The sequence below is a fragment of the Cyanistes caeruleus genome, chromosome 10 (genome assembly GCF_971803275.1).
Source record: "Cyanistes caeruleus chromosome 10, bCyaCae1.hap1.1, whole genome shotgun sequence".
Lineage (NCBI taxonomy): Eukaryota > Metazoa > Chordata > Aves > Passeriformes > Paridae > Cyanistes > Cyanistes caeruleus.
In genome coordinates, this window is record NC_141710.1 from 18514960 (window position 1) to 18534390 (window position 19431).

General features: G+C 40.6%; 2 protein-coding genes across 24 annotated transcripts in view; both read right to left on the reverse strand.

Annotated features, from left to right (window-relative positions):
* Positions 1–4: 4 nt before the first annotated feature.
* Positions 5–13338, reverse strand: ZNF639 (zinc finger protein 639). 16 transcript variants are annotated; one of them, XM_086844135.1, is made up of 6 exons: positions 9981–13338; positions 7630–7860; positions 5613–5689; positions 5005–5100; positions 4300–4434; positions 5–4024 (listed from the first exon to the last, which is right to left on the reverse strand). In XM_086844135.1, the coding sequence occupies exons 3-6, from the start codon at positions 5668–5670 to the stop codon at positions 2877–2879; spliced, it is 1437 nt and encodes a 478-aa protein (XP_086700261.1). In that variant the 5' UTR covers positions 5671–5689; positions 7630–7860; positions 9981–13338; the 3' UTR covers positions 5–2876. The 16 variants fall into 16 exon arrangements, with proteins under 16 accessions (XP_086700261.1, XP_086700257.1, XP_086700254.1 ...); XM_086844131.1 differs by lacking the exon at positions 9981–13338 and adding an exon at positions 6082–6185 and having other exon boundaries at positions 7630–9459; XM_086844128.1 differs by lacking the exon at positions 9981–13338 and adding an exon at positions 6082–6185 and having other exon boundaries at positions 4294–4434; positions 7630–7745.
* A 249-nt stretch (positions 13339–13587) lies between these two features.
* PIK3CA (phosphatidylinositol-4,5-bisphosphate 3-kinase catalytic subunit alpha) overlaps positions 13588–19431 on the reverse strand; it is a 39068-nt gene continuing 33224 nt past the window's right edge. For all 8 annotated transcript variants that reach the window (XM_086844084.1, XM_086844081.1, XM_086844086.1 and 5 more), the window contains one exon: positions 13588–18813. In XM_086844084.1, coding sequence (XP_086700210.1) covers positions 18543–18813 — 271 coding nt within the window. In that variant the 3' untranslated portion in view covers positions 13588–18542. The remainder of the gene's footprint in view (positions 18814–19431) is intronic.

The following is a 19431-nucleotide window of genomic DNA, read 5'->3' on the forward strand; positions in this document are numbered from 1 at the left end:
TATCTGAGGATTACTAATAGGCTGTATTTTAAGATCTTGCAATAATTTGTGGGATGTAAACTTTGTTTTGAAGTCGGCAATCACATAAAAAAGGTCTTTGCTCGATAAGAAACGTGATCCAGGAATCTGACACACAGAGACTTGTTAAGGTTGGAAAATACCCCTAAAATCGAGTCACATATCGAAACTTCAGGGTTCGAAAGTCTGAAAAGCAGAAAATCAAATACATATTTCTCACAAATACAAAACACTACTAAAACCAATCTCATGATTTTGCATAGCTTCTGCTTGGAATGCTGATTCTGAAACAGCTGAACCTTGCAGGTACCAGTGAACAAGCAGTATTTGTTAATTACTGCACCCTGCAGAAAAATAATAAATACTGCCACAATTGTGGTCCCCAGAGTTTATTTCTGCCACTCCAGGCTGACATGAGCAGCTCAGGCTTCAGGGTGACAGATCTGTGGCGGTAGCAGAGCAGCTGCACTCAGGTCTGAGCACCCAAATAACCCAAATGTCCTCCCTGTCCTTGGCCTGCTCAACCATGCCTTTCAGCCTTCCAGATTTTAGGCAGACCCATTACCTATTTTTCCTACTACTTAGTATCTTTCTTGCTTTAACATGCAGATCATGTGGAAGCCAGCAGCATACTTGTGGTTCCCTTTTAAAATGAGACATGCTACTCCTGTACACTTCCATTTATTCCCTGATAGATATTAAAAAGAAAATACTAACATTAGTCCCTCAATTATAAAATGCTACCTAAGATGACCTTGGATACATTTCCCGTTTAGACACTACATTTTAGTTTGGAAAGATCTGGCCTCACAATATCCCTGTAGGGTATTGTTTTGATTCCCAGTTTAGAGATCAGAAATAACCCAACTCAAAAGACAGCCATGAAGTTATTCATGTCAACAGCAACTTTGCTGTGTCACAGGACTCTGTGCTGCCACAGGACACCACTTTTCCTGCTGGGGACACAATGCTGCTCTACACAAATATATACACTTTTTAAGCCGCCTTATTTAATTTGGTTTTTTATAAGTGCCTTTTTTCCACTTCTTGTCACTGTCTCCCAGAGCAGCTTTCTCTCCAGAGCTCAGCTGGAGCATTTTTCAGAGAACCAGCATTCCCCTTTCAGATACATGAGCGAAGTTAGCCTTCCATATAGAAAATAATTCATCTTAGTGTTTTGTTAACTGTATTATTGCTACCATTTTAAGCCAGCCAGGAAGCATGTGTTCAAAATAGGAAATCAGCAATTCTACCACAGATACTGTCATTCTCTATACAAGGGAGTAATAAAATACAGCAAGACACCCTCAGACTGCCCTTTTCAATGACAAAACACAAGATCCAGAAGCAAATCAGCATTTCAAAGTGACAGAAATGCTCTTGCCTCCCACAACAAAATAAACACTAAGTGGTTCATAATCTTTCCAGAAATACTTCTCTGGAAATCAGAACTTCCATTAATTGACAACATTCAGCCAAGTTTTATCCTTAGCTTTAAAAATCAAATCCAAAGACAATTGCATGCCTTGAAGCTGGTAACACCAAATCTCACTGATCAAATGTTTGATACATTAATTATCTCTATACAAAGCTTGCATTAGACAATCTTACATTACAAATTTACAATCAATGAAAGAAGAAATGTAAACTGCACCAGTAATTTATGTGTATTTTCACCGTGGTATCTAGCATAGTCTAAGTGACCCCACACTTGTCTTTTTATCTGTCCAAGTATCCACTTGGAAATAGAACTACAGAATGAACTGTAAAAACTCACAACTATTACAATGGCAGGAAAGTGCTATATGTAATATAAACAAATGTGTGAAATAATTTGAGTTATTAGTAAAAATTTTGTAATGTACCAGTCTTTTAAGCCCGTATATAAAAGTTTGAAATTTACAGAGTTAAAATAACATTCCTCAAGTTACTAGTGGTGGAAAGAATGATAAATATACAGAATTATTACAATAATATAGACTACTAGAAGTTTGCTCTAGTCATAGGTTAGTGACATACATAATTTCAGTGAGAGCTAAACTAGGATTTTACATAAGAAATTAATCTCAGCAGGATCACTGTGAATTCCTTTTGCAATTACTCTTTAGAACATGATCCGATCCAAACCCAAGCAATGGGTGTCTCCTCAGCACATTCAAATATAAGAACTGAAGGTATATAAGGGAATATCATGTGGGAGTCGTGTGGAAGAGTGTGTCGTACATGTATTGGACAGTCCCAAGATAGGACTTAAACATAGAACAAAGGAACAGTGAGGTCAGAAAGGTATCACAAGAGAAAAATAGGACAATTGAAAAAGCTTATCAGGAGCATGGGGTGGTAAATGAAGGCTGGTATGTGAATCTGGAGATGTCCGTACCCGGGAACTTTTGGAACACCCTTATCTTTGGCAGGCCAGTGCTATTGCTAAACACCAGTGCAATGACCTGCTGCCACACAGGGTAACATGAGCTGGATGTGGAACTGAAACCAGTATTGGGTTATTTAAGCATGGAATTAGGTATTTGCTTTGTTTTTGTGCCTTTTTAAAGTCAAGAGAGGTCTTGTACACTAGACATGAAAGAGTGGGATGACCATCAGAACTCGTATCACAACATGCAATTACGTCCACTGTCCCTCCCCACAAAATCTGATCCATCACACTGTAAATGTGATTATTCCTACTGAAACCCCTAGACAAGGAAATTCACAACACCAAGTGCTATACATGCTTTACTGATATAAAGATGAAAACATTAGAAATGTAAAATTGTTGTTAAAACTGTATTTAATATCACATTCCAGTGACTGGAAATTAATTCCAATTCTAACAAATTGATTACAGGGAAAGAAAGCAATCACACTGTCTCATGTATCTGAAGATGACTTAAAAGATCTTTTTCATTCCCAAATCTCATTAAACAATCAGTACATTTATGAGGCAAATCTGCTGAATGCCTAAAATCCAAATGAGTTTTAAGGTCTTCAATCTGTCCCGTCGAATATTCACAGTATTGACACAAATAAATCCCTTCAGATAAATGAGAGCTTAGGTGCTTGCAATATTCTAACATACCTGAAAATCCTTTCCCACAGTCATCACAGACATGAGGGAATATTTTGGTGTGCTCAATAGCTACGTGCCTGTTGACATTTGTATGCAGCCTGCTCCTAAAGCCGCACACCTGGCACACAAAGAAGTTTTTGCATTTGTCAAAACTGATTTTGTTGATGAGGCTGTACTGGCCACGCTCCTTGTTGTTGTAGCTGTCGCTGAGCTCGATGAGCCGGCACGCGTGCTCGTTCACCACGTGGCTGTGCAGATCCTCGGGGTCGTTTGTCTCGTGCTCGCAGAACTGACACAGGTACTGCTCGTCACAGCTGTGCTCCTGGAAGTGCAGGTACAGCTCGCTGCTGGAGGAGAACTGCACATCACACTGCTCACACCAGTAAAGGTGGTCGTTGAAGTGAGTGTCTGCTATGTGCTGACTCAGATTCTCAAAAATCACCGTTTTGTAATCGCAGTATTTACAGATGTATGGATCCTCCTCGTGTAGTTTTACGTGTTCAATAAGCTGCACTTTGCTGGAGAAACTTTCTTTACAAACTTTACAGACATGAGTGTCTGTACATGTCTTATGCTTCAGGATCATATGCTGCTTCAGATCAGAGAAGTACTTGCTGTTGAACTCACAGAGCTCACATTTGTACAAGCCGCTGCTGTTGGCTCTCAGCAAAGGCCATTTCTGTTGAGCTGTGATATTCAAAGCCTGGTTCTTCTCAAAGATTTTAGAGGTCTCCAGAGGGATTTCCTCAAGGTCCTCAGCTTCCAGCTTCTCAGGTGACACAGTCTGTGTTTCTATATCGTGAACTTCTACAGCATTCACCTCTGTTGTAGAAATTTCTACAGTTTGGATATCTAGAGGTTTCTCTTCTTCTGTGGGGCTGTCACTGAATATAGGTGAGTCACATAAGTCTCTGCACATTCCATTGTTAGTACCTTTATCTGCAAAAGAAAATACATAATAGAAGGTTGAAAAAACCCACAACAAAACACCTGGGCCCATTTTTAATTTTTCAGTCAGCTGCAGCAGCTTTCAAATGCAAATACCAGTTATTTTTCCCCTGCCAGACTATGCTGTATTTTCAGCTAACAAAGCAATAGCAGAAACTATAAATCCTTCACCATTGCTGTCAAAGCAAGGAAGTTACATGAAAAACCAGCAGCAGCTGTGCTCTCCCACCTCTCAGCACCTGATCTGCAAACACACTGACCTTTACCTTTATCCCTCTTTTTAGGGTCTGTACAGTGCATTCCAACATTTGAGTGTGCCCCGCTCCAGTGAGAGCTCCCGGCATGCACTGGACTCCCATCATCATCTGTGTCCAGGCTCTGCACAGGACTGTGGAATCTACCTGCAAAGGGAAGAGAAGCATTTCCTTGTCATCATTTGTCCACACTAGCATCATCCTGATTCCTTGACTTAGTCATAGGCCTTATTCACTATTTATTTATTATACTTGCATAAATTTATCTACTAAGCACATCATAACCTACATTTTAAAAAAAGTAACAATAAATACCTTGAAAATTATTTCTATACATGCAGAGAAAAACAAAAGAATTCAAAAAATAGCAACTCTGTCTAGAAGATTTCAACAGAAAATAGTCAGCTGATTATAAAGAAAAAAACTTAAAATCCTTAAATTAAATGTTACATTTAAAGGACACAACTTAAAAACTTTGTTACCTAGGTAAGTAAGTATTTGAAGTTGTTTAAAGGGTCTTTTTGTTGTCATTGTTTCTATTTTGAAAAGTGTATTTCAACTGGAACAATGGAACAACCTCCCAGCAGTCTAAGGCCCATCAGATCACAAGGACACTCAGGAATCACCTGATATATATTGTGTATTCTATTTGCTTCTATGAATAGGAACATGACATGTTGAAGAACTGCAGAACAAGACCCTAAAACACAGTCTTACCTCTGTTTATATCTGGCTGTCTCATGGAACAGACGCTATAGCAGTGGTCAGAAAAAATTCCACTGTTGTCTATGTATCTGCTTGCACCTGAAGAATCTAAACCAAAACATAAAAAAAAATAAAAATTAAGTACTCATGTCTTGTAGCTACAGATGTATTTCACTTTCATCAAAATTCTTTTCACATTTTTACTTGTCATTTTGGAAAAATTCTTGTTGTGATTTACACCTTCCAGCTGCTGCCCTGATGTTTGGAGTATCGGGTCTCTGCTCCCACTGAGGACATTGACAAGTGCACAGTATGTTCAGTGCTGAACACCCCAACTTTTACAGAATTCCTTCCCTCTGTGCAAGCAGAATCATCTTCATTTGCAGTTCCCCCATGTGTAGGGAGTACAGAACAAACCATTCAGGTGCATTGGCTCAAAGTGGCCCAGCAAAGGAGCCTGCAGCATGGGTGCTGTCCATTCAAGCTAAGATTTCTTATCCCACCCTTTATATCACTGCTTTTCTACGTGTTGGCACATGTGGTACCTTCTTGTGAAGTTATTATTCTGAGAAAAAAAGATTAACTTACTAAAGTATACATAACTCAAGCTCTAGACTGACCTGAGTAACGAGAAGGATGCAGAGTCTTCCTTTTCCTCTTTTTAGGATGTTCATTCATTTTGAACTGTCTGCATGAACTGTAAAGTAAAAACATTAAAGAATTAGACTTGTTTGTATCTAGTTTATCTTTCAGAACCTTATGGACAAATATAAACATTTTGAAAACCTGCATATCAAATATAAAAATTTTTTCCTACTTCCCCTTCTTGTCCCCCAGCCCATTTTGATACAGTTAAGAACCCACTAAATGCACACAATTGCTGAAGTCCAGTTTCACATTCCTGCCCTGGAGCAGAAGAAGGTTCACCCTACGGACAGACAAGTCAGAACTCCAGGTATTCCAGCACACAGGGTCATCTACAAGCCTTCTCTCCAGCACCCTTTTTGTCAGATGGGACATTCTGAGGCCAGAGCTCTTCAGAAACAAGTTTTAGTGTTTAAAATACTAAACACAATCATGCTCTCTTACCAAAAATCCTAAACTCTTCAGTATCAGGAAGCAGAGCAGCTAAGAAGCTGATGGCTGTACAGCTTCCAAATGTAGTGAATGCATCAGCTTAAGAAGATTTTCACCTACGGGGTGACAGCATTTTAAACCACTTAAAACTTTAGCACAAAATAGAAAAAAAACCAGAATCAGATACAAGTGATAAAAATAATGAGTCTATGGAAATTAAAGCTAGAAACATAAGAACATAAGAAGTTGATATTAATTTCGGTTTAGAGCATCAAAATTAGTAAGGTGGATGCACTGGTGTATTTAATTTTCTTTTGTCTCAGGTTGGCTTTTGCTGCACTTGGAAACTCCTGAGAGCAGAAAAGTATTTGGAACTGAAACACATGAGCTACATACGGGACAAACAGTGCTGAAGAAGAAAAGGCTGCAAACAAGGAATGTGATGTGGGTTGCCATAAATGAAGAGCACTTGCGGGCCCAGGATCTCCTGCAGTCAGTGCCCTGCACCAGAGGTGAAAGGACGGAAAAAAGGGCCCTGATCAAGCCAACTGTGTTCTCCTGAAATTATGTATTTTCTCAACTAAAATTTTACTTCAAAGGATGAAAAAAATCATTGATTTTAACGTTGTATCACTATCTAGAAGTATCAGTACCTTCACCGTTTTCTGTGATTGCAAAAGAAGAGCCGCCAGCGCACTGACACCGCAAGTCTCACCCCAGGTAACGCGCTTGTTCTATTCCAGCCGCTTTCCCTGGCCCTGAAAAGCGGGATCCAGGCTCCGAGGATCGGGATCCCGATGGCCCCGGGGCGGCGCGGCCTGCGCGGAGGCCGCACCGGGACCTCAGGCGGGAGCGCGGCAAAGGCACCGCTCCGCCCCGGCGGCAGCCGCGGAGCCGCGGGCAGGGCCGAGGCCGCGACCCCGCAGGAGCGGCGGGAGAGGGCCGGGCCCGGGGCCGCACCGGGAGAGCCTCGGGCCAGGCCGTGAGTCACAGCTCACCTCCCCGGCGGGGCCGGGACACGGGCGGCTCCCGCCCCGCGGCTCCCCGGGCGCTGCCGCCGGGACTCACCTGCCGGCCGCCAGTGCCGCTCCGCTCCTGCCGGGCCCGGCGCGGCCGCTCCGCCCGCCCCGCTCCTCGCGGGCCCGGCCCGGCCCGGCCGCTCGGCGGGCAAGGGGCGGGAAACGGGAGAGCGGCCGCCGCCCGCAGCGCCCCCTGCCGGCCACGGCCGCCGCCGCACCCCCCCCGTCGCCATAGCGACGGCGAGGGGGCCTAAATAAACCTTTCGTTTATATTTCATCTGTACCCGATACCCTCGGCACAGCCGCGTTTTCATCTGCAGGCCTCTCCCACGGCTGCAAGGCAGCTGGCAGCATGTAAGCCTGCTTCAGAACAGTGTCAGCACTCAGATTTTACACAAATGATGTCAAAGCAAGAACCTCATGATGCTCAACTTCACTTTTTGTGTCGATGTAGAAGTTGTCCCTTAGAGCAACAGTATAGGAGAATCGAGATAAAGTATATCATAAAAATATACAGTACAAGAAAGAAATATATACATACAAGAAAGACAAGGAGTTATTGCAGAGGATCCAGCGAAGGCACAAAGTGAGGAGGGGTCTGATGCATCTCTTGTGAGGACAGACTGCAGGACTGGGCCTGGTTAGTCTGGAGCAGAGACAGCCCAGGGGATCCCATCACTGCACATCAATGTTTCAAAGGCAGGGGCCAGAAGATGGTGCCAGACTCTATTTGGTGGTTCCAAGCAACAGGACAAGGAGTAATGGCTGTAAACTAAAAAAAAAAAAAAAAAAAAGTTTCACCTCAGCATGAAGAAAACCTTGTTCACATTGAGGGTGGCAGAGCACAGAGGGAGGTTATGGATTCTCCCTCTCTGGAGACATTCCAAACCCATCTGGACATGTTCCTGTGTTACCTGCTCCAAGTGACCATGCCTTGGATTGGGTGACCTCCAGAGGTCCCTTCAAAACTAACAATTCCATGATTCTGTGAAATATGTATAAATAAGGGTTTGAAAATTAAAATAAGCAATTCTCCCTTTTCCAAATTTATAATCATATCCCTTTTTGCTGATTTCATCTTCACTTTCTATCATGCCATAGGGAAAAAACACCAAATTGTATTGGTTCACAAAGGAGAACACTTCAAACATATTAGTATTTTTAAAAATACCTCATTAATTTTGAAGACATGAGGCAATCCACTACAATCCCTTATTTCCATGACTTAAAATAACTTATAACAATTTTGCTAAGCATTTCATTCACTGAATTGCTTTGCTCTGGCTTAGCCTGAATTTACCTAGTTCTAAGAAAAAGTTTTGAATTAGCAGAGAATCTACAATATCCCTAATGGTGTTGCTCCGCTGATTAGTAAAAAAAGGAATTATACTCTGCTTCTGGCCTTAGTTTTATTCATCACCTGGCAGATGAAACTGGACTTATTCTGTTTATAAAATCCTGTATTTAGCCTTTGTCGTGAGGCTGGAAACATGCCTTTAGTGTAATGTGATTTGCTTAGAGCCAGATGGAAAGAGCTTCATCTTATGATCACACAGGAGTTTTGGTGGTAAGCAGCAAAACAGGACTAAAGGTTTCCTTTTGCTGGCACAGTGCTGAGCCCTCAGACATTAAATAAATGTTGTATGTCTACAATCTCCCGCCCTGAGTGACCAATCAAACAAGACTCTGGTCTCCCAGTTGAGTTTGTTCTCTGCTTTTTATTCCAGCCATGGTTGCTGAGGTTTCCCCGGGACAGCTTGTGTTAAAGGTCTCATAAATTGGCTACAGCCACCCACATGGGTGGATGCCCACATACTTCTCCCTCTATTCACCAAAATATTTTCCATGCAAGTGTTCCAGGACAGCACTTTTCCTGGACCCCAGAGGAGGGCAATGATGAGAACCTAAAATCCATACACAGCAAAGGGAGAGGAAAAAAATCCAACCCCAAAACCTTTGCTTTGAATTCAGTCCTGCTTGTGAGGCAAACGCAGGCGGACCAAAGCATCTTCTGTAGCTTTTGACTGATTTGTTCTCCACCCAAAGCACCACAGCCCAACACCACTTATGTCAGATAAAAAGACAAGGCTTTAAGTGAAAGAAAAACATCTGAGGAAGATCCCCTTTGAAGCTGCAGATCCAGTTCAAAGTCACACGCATCAAACAGAACTAGCAATGCTTTAGACAGAAAAGCCTAAATGAGTCTTTTTTTCTATACCACCACGTGCTTGGGATGTTGAGAGAACTCTGGGTGAGGTTTTAATCACTCAGAACAGATTCTAACTGAAAATACAGAAAAACCTATGCGACATTCACATTCTTGTTTAAATGGGCAACACAGATGATGCTAATTTCAATTAGTGGGGATGCATCCTGACCAAAATAAGCATGGGGTAAACCCTTTCTTCATGAAAGCAGTTTGCATAGCTCATCAGGATAACCTTCACTGGAGGTAGATTTGTTACTGTTTAAAAGGACATGTAGGAGGTTCCTTGACATATCTTGTCTAGCATCAGGTTCCCTGCTCTTTTTTGTTACATGGGTTCAGACTTTAGATTGAGTCTTGCTGTGGCAGGTTGGAAAACAGACTGATTGATTTCTGAGCATAAAATCAGGAGGGCTTACTGAGATTCCCATACTAAAGCAAACTGCCCACATTGCAAATCTTGATTGTTTCACCAGCATTATTTTGCAAATTTTCTGTGATTTTTTTTCATACTTAGACAGAACTACCACAAAAATCACACCATGGCACTAAATGGCAGTAGTCTAAAATTTGTATTTGAACAAGAGCTCATGATTCTCTTATCTTGAACCATCCTGTGCAACTAACACACAGTTGTAGCCACTCACAACCATTTCACAGTTATTAGGAAAGGAGGTAAAGCTCACCTTATGTATAATAAACGCAAGTTTAACCTGTTAGTTCAGGTCACTGAAGTAGCTAGTTCCAAACCCCCCGACATACTTTCACATCAGAGCTCCACTGAAGCTTCAAAATATAAGGATGATGATATCCATCTTTTATTACGGAGTTGGTCCAGCACAAACTGAGCACCTGCTGGACCACAGCCCTTCTCAAAGCTGGCAGCGTGACCTGAAACAGAACTGACCAGTGTACAAAGTTAAGAGCTGACTGGAGACAAAATGTTTTGAAAAGGCCTGATTAAAAACCCTGACGTTTGCCTTGTCCCTCCAAAAAAATGTGAAATCCTCACAAGAAAACTCAAATCCTCCCCAGTTTGTTAGCAACTGGAGTCCAAAGTGGGCCAACACGTTCACAAAAGGAGTTCTTTTGCAGCCTCATGCTCTTGCACTGCCAGTGAATAATTTCCCCAAATATATTTGTCACTCTTTCAAAATTAGTATTGGATACAAAAATATCACCTTGCTTGTTTGTTTTTTAAATTATAATTTTCGTAATGAAAGCATGAAGCATATTTTTCAAAACCAGATTGATTTAGCAGGGACTGTAAACGATCCAGCTGAAACACTTCAATAACATCATCTCTCCTGTCACAGTTTTTTACAGCCCACGTCTGAAACTAAAATAAAATTACTTATTTTGAGGATCAGCATTTACAAGAACAAATGCCACATGCATATTGGACTTTTGACCCCTAAATAATGCAAATCCTATTTCTGTTACCCCCAGATTAACTGTAACCCCCAAAAAGATATGCAATTTCCATTTCCTTTCTTCTAGTCTTTTTTAAAAGCAGAGCTCCAACACCAAATCACACACCAGGACTGAATATTCCTTAAATTCTTGCTTCAGAATTCACAAGTGTACCAACCATATCATTTTAATTTAGTTGTTAGTATATACATTAACACTCAAAAGTGTGATAAAAACCAAACAAAAGTAGTTTTTTTTAATAAACAGCATGATACAGACCGCGAAGATAAATAAAAAGCAGACTTTTTACAATTTCCCATGAACATGAACTACAATAAGTATCATAGGCCAAACATTTGTTACTTGAGTAGCACAGCAGAAGGGTTAAAAAAGGTTTCGTTTTTTTTATTTAAAGTACTGCAAGACTATTCTCAGTATGACAACACATGCATCTTGCTGCATCTTAAATATTTTTTGGCCCATTATTACTAAAAATGTCTTGCTTTCTACCTACTTTACCACAGACCTTTATCACAGAAGGACACACACATGGCAACATCCCCCCCTGGCCCCAGTAGTGGTTATTTCAAAGATAATTGTCTCATTTTTAAAAGATAATTGAAGCACTGGTGGGTGCTTTTACTCTCCCTTTGACGTGGACAGGTAATTGCTCCCAGCTTCACTCAAGTTACACAGAAGCATCGAGAGCTGACACCCTCCTGGGCTCCATTTAGCCAAAATGCCAACAGGATGCTGGGCTGCCTTAGGAAGAGCAGGTCCAGGGAGGTGAGCCTTGCCCCTGCCCCTCTGCTCAGCACTGCTGAGGCCACAGCTGGAGCACTGGGGATCCCAGCACAAACCTGATGTGGATGTACTGGAATGAGTCCATGAGGGGCCACAAAGGTGAGGGATAGGAGAGGAGGCTGAGAGGGCTGGGATTGGTACCCTGGGCAAAGAGAAAGCCCGGGGGGCATCTGGTACATAAATACTTCATAGAGAGGAATAAAGACAGGCAAGGGTTTTCTCAGTGCCCACTGAAAGGACATCAGGCAATGAAATTGAAGATATTTCATATAAACATTATGAAAATATATTGACTGTGGATTCCTCTTTCTCAGACAGATTCTAAACACAGCTAGACAATGTCCTGGACATCCTGTTCTGTTGCTGATCCTGCCTTGAACAGGATGTCTGGGCTAAATGAACTCCAAAGGTCTTTGCCAACTTCAGTGGTTCTGTGAAAATTCTGCAGTTGTGTTGCCATTTACAATGACAACAATATTTACAAAGTTTCAAACCTGGGAATCCAGGACTTCAGACTGCAGCCATATATATTTCAAGCCCTTTTCTCCACCAGGGAAGTAGATTTTGATAGTGGATATTCACAGTTAAAACTTGAAGAGGTGCAAGGGGGCAAAGAGAAAGGATAATACTTCCAGAAAATGAATTACACATTTATCTTCACATGAGAAATGAAGAATTTGGATCACAGTTGCTATAAGACAAGAAGATTAATCTTACTCCTTTTCCTTTCTCAGCCCCAAATGAAATAGTAAGACAATTTTGGAGAGCCTGGGGCAGTTGATAATTCAGGATATAGAACATAATTAATAAAGCCTGAAAATAGATTAAAAATAGTTAAAGAAATGAGGCAGAATGAGATTCCAACTATGAATACCCAGATTTTGGCTGACAAGAATTAACTGAACTACAACAGACATAAAGATTCTTGAAAAAAACAGCTTCTGCCTGAATTAGGCTTTCAGTAACTTTAGCAATACAGGACCTATAAGCAAGTCAGGTTTAGCTGTGATTGATTTTATTATTGGAACAGGAGCCTAACAAAATGGATGCAGTTACACTGAACTGAATGGCTCCTGAAGCAGTTTAATAACTACTGGGAATCAGGCACCAGAATTTAAAAAATAAATCAAGACAGAACAGTGTATTTTTTGCCTTCCTTCTGCCGCAGGAATATTGCATCACATACAGAAGTGACAGTAAGGACACTTAAAACACACTTACACAAACCAGTGGGGACACTAACTTCAAAGTACAGGCAGAACATTGCTTCAATTGATCTTCTCTTACAAGTATTTTATGATGTTCTTATGCTCTGGGCATGTCCCAGAGGAGTGCTGGAGAGAGAAGGGACAGAGGGATTCACATCTGGCTTAGAGTCAGGAGCACTAACACAACAAGACCTCAGACTTTTCAGAGTCTATCCAATAAAGGTCAGAAGTCCAGAACACTGTATGGCAAATGAAGAACAATTATTTTTCCTGAGTGTGGGTTCAACAAGTCTGTATGCTACAAAAGAGTAGGAAGAAGAAACATTTAAGCTAGCAAGGAACAAAAATATTGAAGTGTCAAGAATGAAACAAACTGTAGGCAAGGTTACTGTACTTTTGGAGAGCTGAAAAGACTACTTTGTTAATAAAGACTATTTCAAAATAAAATTACTAAGTGTTTAACTGGGCTGCTACTAAACATTTTTCTCCTTATGACAACCTTTCATACTGCATCATAGGAATAAATAATCTGATATACATATAGCCTAATTCTGATTTCATATGCTATTGTGTATCCAGAGTGATTCTGCTGAACTGAGTGTTGTATCAGCATAAAGTGAAATCAGAATTTCTCAAAGAGCAGAGCACCTATAGGTTTGGTTAGTGTATGCAAATAGAGAACTTCTATAGCCAGTTTCCAGTTGGCTTCCCTTCATTAACACAGATGTAAAAAAAAGTAAAACTAAACAAAGAAAAACCCCAAACCAACACCAGCTGCGGGGGTGGTGAGTTACACATCACTTTGGACAGATAGAGCCCTACCTAAACTGAGACAACTTCCAGCACAAAATAAAAAGATGCAAATTCATTATTTGTATGAAACATGTATTGCAAAATTAAATTGGGATTCAACAATCTGCAACAACATCCACAGCTATATAGTGTTTTTAAAAAAACAAGTGTGGTTCTTCCATTCAAGTAAAACTAAAACAAGTGAAAGAAGTTAAAAAAAATCCTAGAAGCAGCAAGTTACAATTCTTTCTGTAATACCACACCATTTTCATTAACTTGAAGTATTTTCAAGATGTCAAAGACATCAACAAAAATAGTAATTTCAAGTGGCTTTTCTGATACTTGTTTTTTTGAATGGGTCCAGCCCAGGTCTGCAACCTGTACAGACATGCAAAACAGGAGGAACTGATAATTACTATTAAGAACAGACATTTGAACATGCCAGTTATATAATGACAAAGCAGAGACAATACCTTCAAATTGTCAACAAACATGAGCTACTGACCACTGAAGGGCATTTAATACTTTACAAAAAAAGGAAAGTTGGCATAAAAACCCACAAACAACTCGCCAAACCACCAACAGCAGGGTTATCACATACAAAGTTCTTACAAACTTGGTAATTTCTATATTGTCCTCAATATGCAGGCTCGTCTTTCCCACATGATGCCAAACCACTTAAAATTTTGCTTTTATTTAAAAGCCTTCTTTTTTTTAAAAACAAAAGTTAAAAATTATACTGGAAGTCTGTTTCACCTATGAAAAAACTACTAATGCACCCTTTCAGACAAAGAGGTATGCATATATAAAATCAGTACAGGTACTTTTTCTGCTACTTTTAGGAAAGCAATGAATGTAATTCTAAGTAAAACTAATATGCAGAAGCCCGTTCTGTCGTTATATCAAACACAGTTTCACAGCTGAAAAAGTTACTGTTTTTAAATTTTATTTCACTAAAACACCATTTCCTAATGCTTTGTGATAAAACACATGGCCCAGTCCTGGGCTCCTTGCTCTGGCAATCTTACAAGGAAGTTCTGCAGGAGCAAGGTGCCCAGATTCAATTCAAGCCTAAAATAAACTACTTTAGTATTTTGTGCAGCTGATTCCCAGAACAAAGGGAGCATTTTCAAATCTCCATGAAGTGGGAATAGTTAAAAATAAGCCAAATTCCAAGCTATTTCTGTAAAAATCTAGGGCTCAGTTACAAGTGCTTTCATGGTCTGTAAGCAGATCTTCCTTCTGATACTGGGAGCAGATGACATCCTCTCATTTCCACCAGGGGGGAAGCAAACAGTGCCTCCACTATCCTCAGTGAAGTTACATCAGCACGGAACTGCCGTGACAGGATACAGTAATGAGGGTTCAACACTTTGAAGCTGAGAAAAGGATTGTTGTTTTCTGTGAAACACTGGCAGAATGTATAACCAGGATGGGCATTTGAAAAACAAAGAACTGGTTAAAGCCCAGGAGCTTCTACTTTTTAAAGAAATTGTTGAAAGGCTACAGTTACACTGAACTGTATCATATCTGTACCACTCTGAAGTTTCCTTTCTTTTACTATTTGATTTTCACATAATAACTTCTACAGCTTATGCACAACATTTAATTGTAGTAACTTCTGGGAACAGAGCCTGACTCCTCATACCTCTGTCTGGGCAAAAAAGGGTGCAGAATACTGTGCTTGAACTGAAAGACATTTCTACTTGTATTTACAGAAGGGCTAGGAAGGGGCAATGTACAAACAAATTTGGCCTCATAATATCCAATAAATTTGAGTTGATCTTTTCACCCAGACTGGAAAAGGCTGACCATTTCTTGCATAAACGAGGTAAAGCATTGTTTCAACACCAGATAAATACAGATAATATAGCACCTAATGTGATGTCTGTGCAACAGTTTTACTCAGTTAAATTAAGAATTATAGCCAACAGGGTTTCAGATTTTGTGAACTAAACTTAAACTAACTCATTTTTAAGAGCTAAACCATTATTGTGTGTTGACTGCAAAGTAATAGATACAAGGGTAACTTTGCTCTAGAAAGTACAACCAAGCTTAGCAGGAGTTAAAATATTCATATGAACAAAAAGGAATATGTAACAGTCAATAAAAAGAGCAATGGGAAGTCTATTGGACTACTCCAAAATATTTCATAGAACTAAGGGAATAAAAATTCACATTTCCCATACTATTCTTGGAGCTTCTGTAGTTTTCACAAAACCAGGTTTCCCCCCACAACATCAAGTATCCATGTGTGCAGTAATCAGCTGCAGGATCCTGACTTTGAAAGTGTCTTGAAACACCAAAGCTGTGGCTTTACCATCCCCAAAGTCTTTCATAACGTAATTGATTGCACATTTTCAATATATTACAATTTACTAAATGAAGCCAACCCCTCATTACCTCATCAGTACAGCCTGCATGAAGTACAGTTTATTTATATGCTTATATTCTAATCTAACACCAACTGTCAGCATATTTTATATTACACGTGGTATTGCACTTTCTGAGTGGCACCCCGGTGCGTGTTTGCAAGTGAACAAGCCGAACCCCCAAAAGCCCCAAACCTTTGGAATTCAAGTGCTGCCAATCTAGCAAGTTTAAATTACGGTGAACATCACCTGCAGAACTATTATGGGCTTCACTAACTTATAAAAAACATGTTTAGGAATTAGAAAAACAGTCCTACCTGGAGTTGTGCATAAGGGCAATCTGAAATCCTCGGTATTCTGAACAGTTTCAAAACATGGTGCCAATTTCATTGATTGCACACATTGTAATTGTGTTAAAGGACAACAACTAGATTTACAAATATATATTACACACACACACAAAACAGACAAAGCTATAAAATGTTTGGTAACTCCACATGCTTTGAGCTAGCCAACATATCTGTCTGCTGAACTGCTAATTATTGATCATATTGAAAATCTAAATTGCTATTTCTGATGTATCTTACTGGATTCAACAACCACTTCCAAAGGAGGAAGAAAGAGGAGAAATGGTAGACCCAAATTTTGAGGGTTTAAATGAGCGTTCTTGGAATAGCCAGCATAACATTTCAGTAATGTGAAGAGTGATTCCCAAAATTGTTTTAGAGACTTAGGCCAAGTTCACCTCTGGCTTTAGTGGGTATATTCCCACTACTTCACTGGTACTTGTGTCCTCTTTCACTAGGGCTGAATTTGGTCCTAGGAGTATGTCATCTTCAGTGACATTAATGAAAACGGGAGTCTTGGACAGATAGAACTGGGTTGCAAAATTAAGAGAGTTAATATTGGACAAATCATGTAAATAAAGAATATATATTAATAATAGTTCCTATTATATAAATAGCCTTTATAAAAAAATAATCTTTCAATAATTTTAATAACTCACCTTTCTTTAGGTTCTGGAAAACATGTATGAAAAAAATCTATTCTGTTCAAGTTAGATTAAAGCAAACCTAAGATGAACACTACAGCTCTCTGTTGCACTAAACCCAATTCTGACCATTCAATTTCCAGGTTAGTCAGTTTTTGGGGATGATAGGGAATTTCTTGGTGAAAGTATGAATTGCACCCCTAGAAACACTGAGCAGAAGAAACACCATACTGAGTGGGCCTAATTCCTACTGCTTTCAGAAACTGTGCAGATGACGGACCCAGAAATCGAAGGGCCACCCAAACCCCACAAATGTTCATGCCTCTGAGCACATTTAAAAGGCACTGTCCTCTCACTACTCTTTTTAGATCTTTGAGCTTCAAACCCCTTCCCTTTAAATTATGCTGCATTTAAGTATTTGCTCTCACTTGAATTCTCTTTCCATTCTTCACAATCCAGCATAGTCTCTACCTGCTGTACCAGATCTAAGGTAAGACATGATGGACTCTTACGTTTGCACTAGCACTATTTTCTTTTTTCCTTCTTATTTATCCTATCAAATGAGAAAAGGAAACATTCTTCCAAGTTTACCTTTTTTAGCTTAAGGCATAACATGAATCATCGAATCATAGAATATGCTGGGTTGGAAGGGACCCACAAGGATCACCGAGTCCAACTTCTGATCCTGCACAGGACACCCCAGGAATCTCACCCTGTGCCTGACAGCCTTGTCCAAACACTTCTTTGAACTCTGTCAAGCTTGGGGCTGTGAACACTTCCCTGGGAGCCTGTTCAGTGCCCAACCACCTTCTGGGTGAAAAACCTTTACCCAACGTCCAACCTGAACCTCCCAACTCAACTCCATGCCATTTCCTCAAGTCCTGTCTCTGGTCACCAGAGAGAAGAGATCGGTACCTGCCCCTCCCCTTCCCCTCGTGAGGAAGCTGCAGAGCCCAATGAGGTCTGAGCTCAGTCTCTTCTCCAGGCTGAACAGACCAAGTGGCCTCAGCTGCTCCTCACATGGCTTCCCCTCCAGACCCTTCACCATGCTCATGGCCCTCCTTTGGACACTCTCTAATAGCTTAATTTTTTTTTTTATATTGTGGCACCCAAAACTGCCCACAATTTTCAAGGTGAGGCTGCCCCAGAGCAAAGCAGAGTGGGCCAATCCCTCTCTTGCCTTGGTGATGCTGTGCCTGATGCCCCCAGGACACAGGTGGCCCTCCTGGCTGCAGGGCACTGCTGGCTCATGTTCAACTTGCCATCAACCAGGACCCCCAGGTCCCTTTCTGCAGCTGCTGTCCAGCCTCTCGTTCCCCAGTCCATACACACAACCAGGATTGCCCCATTCCAGGTGCAGAATGTGGCACTTGCCCTTGTTAAACTTCATACACTTGGTGATTGCCCATCTCTCTAATTTGTCAAGGTCCCTGCACACATTGTACTAAAGCTTAATTTTTGAAGTTTATAATTTTAGTGCTATCTGAAACCCTGTTTTACATTATTTTCCAACAGTTGTCTGAACAATTCATTTCTCTTCTTGCCATAAATTCTAATGTTGTTCATGGTTTGTGCAATTCCTATGCAACCAGTCTTCGCTGCTAATGGGTATTAACAGTGCAGTACCCACAAAGCGGGGTATCAGTTCTTGTTTTCTTTGTAGTCAGTTCAGTTCAAAGCGTGTTGCTTTATTGTGTGGAAGATCCAGTCCATTTTTGTTGTCCAGCCACCATGGTGAGCATCATTCATTTGCTTCATGAAGTACTCAAGAGCCTCCTGCTCAGTTTTGTCCAATGCAAGGGTCTTTCGAATGTAGGCAATATCATCAAAGGACTGCAGTTCTGGCATTCCTGAGCCAAGCATCATGGAGAAAAGATTGATGAAGAGATTGGCATGCTGCCGAATTGCAAGGTAAGCCTTATAACACATCTCCTGAAACCTGGAAGAGACCAGGGGAAAAAAGCTCAGTGCATTTCTCTACTGGGTGCATATTACTGTTTCAGCTCCAAAACAGTTTTACAGGTAACCAGACACCAAAAAAGCAGACAGTCTTAGTCCAGTAAGAACACCATAATGTAGCTGAGAAGATGCACTCATTTTCCTACTTAGTTTTTCTTCATTCATGTAAGGATTAATAGTGGTCAGACTAACACAACATCCAAAGATGGGCTTTCTAGCCTTAAACCTTGTCTACCATTCATACAACTGTTCAACATGAATTTATGGGAGCTCACAGGGCCATTTTTGTCACTGCAATTGACATTTCAGATTTCAGAAGATTTCCTGTTAGCTTTCCTATCTACCTTCAGAGTTGCACTTCTCCTGTGGTTTTATGCGGGCCAGCAGCTGTTGCTCCTTAGGTGCTCTGAAGAATCCACTGAAAACAGGGGCATTTTCTGTATCACACTGGATAAGAAGTACCCAGGTTTAGGGAAAAAATGCAAAAAAGCTTCACTGCAGTGTTCAGACTGACACTGTAATTCAAAATCTGTCTTCCATTGCCATCAACATAATGAAATTAAAATTGAAACCTCTCAAAGACTGTGTTGCTGGAAAG

What these genes read in the sequence shown, in the direction of transcription:
- ZNF639 (XM_023932865.2), bottom strand. Translation starts at nt 5,784, where the DNA reads ATGCAGGTTTTCAAAATGTTTATATTTGTCCATAAGGTTCTGAAAGAT. An exon ending in GCATCCTTCTCGTTACTCAG is followed by an intron (nt 5,101 to 5,612) that starts GTCAGTCTAGAG and finishes GTTTTGGTTTAG; the next exon opens with ATTCTTCAGGTGCAAGCAGA. An exon ending in ACAGCCAGATATAAACAGAG is followed by an intron (nt 4,435 to 5,004) that starts GTAAGACTGTGT and finishes TTCCCTTTGCAG; the next exon opens with GTAGATTCCACAGTCCTGTG.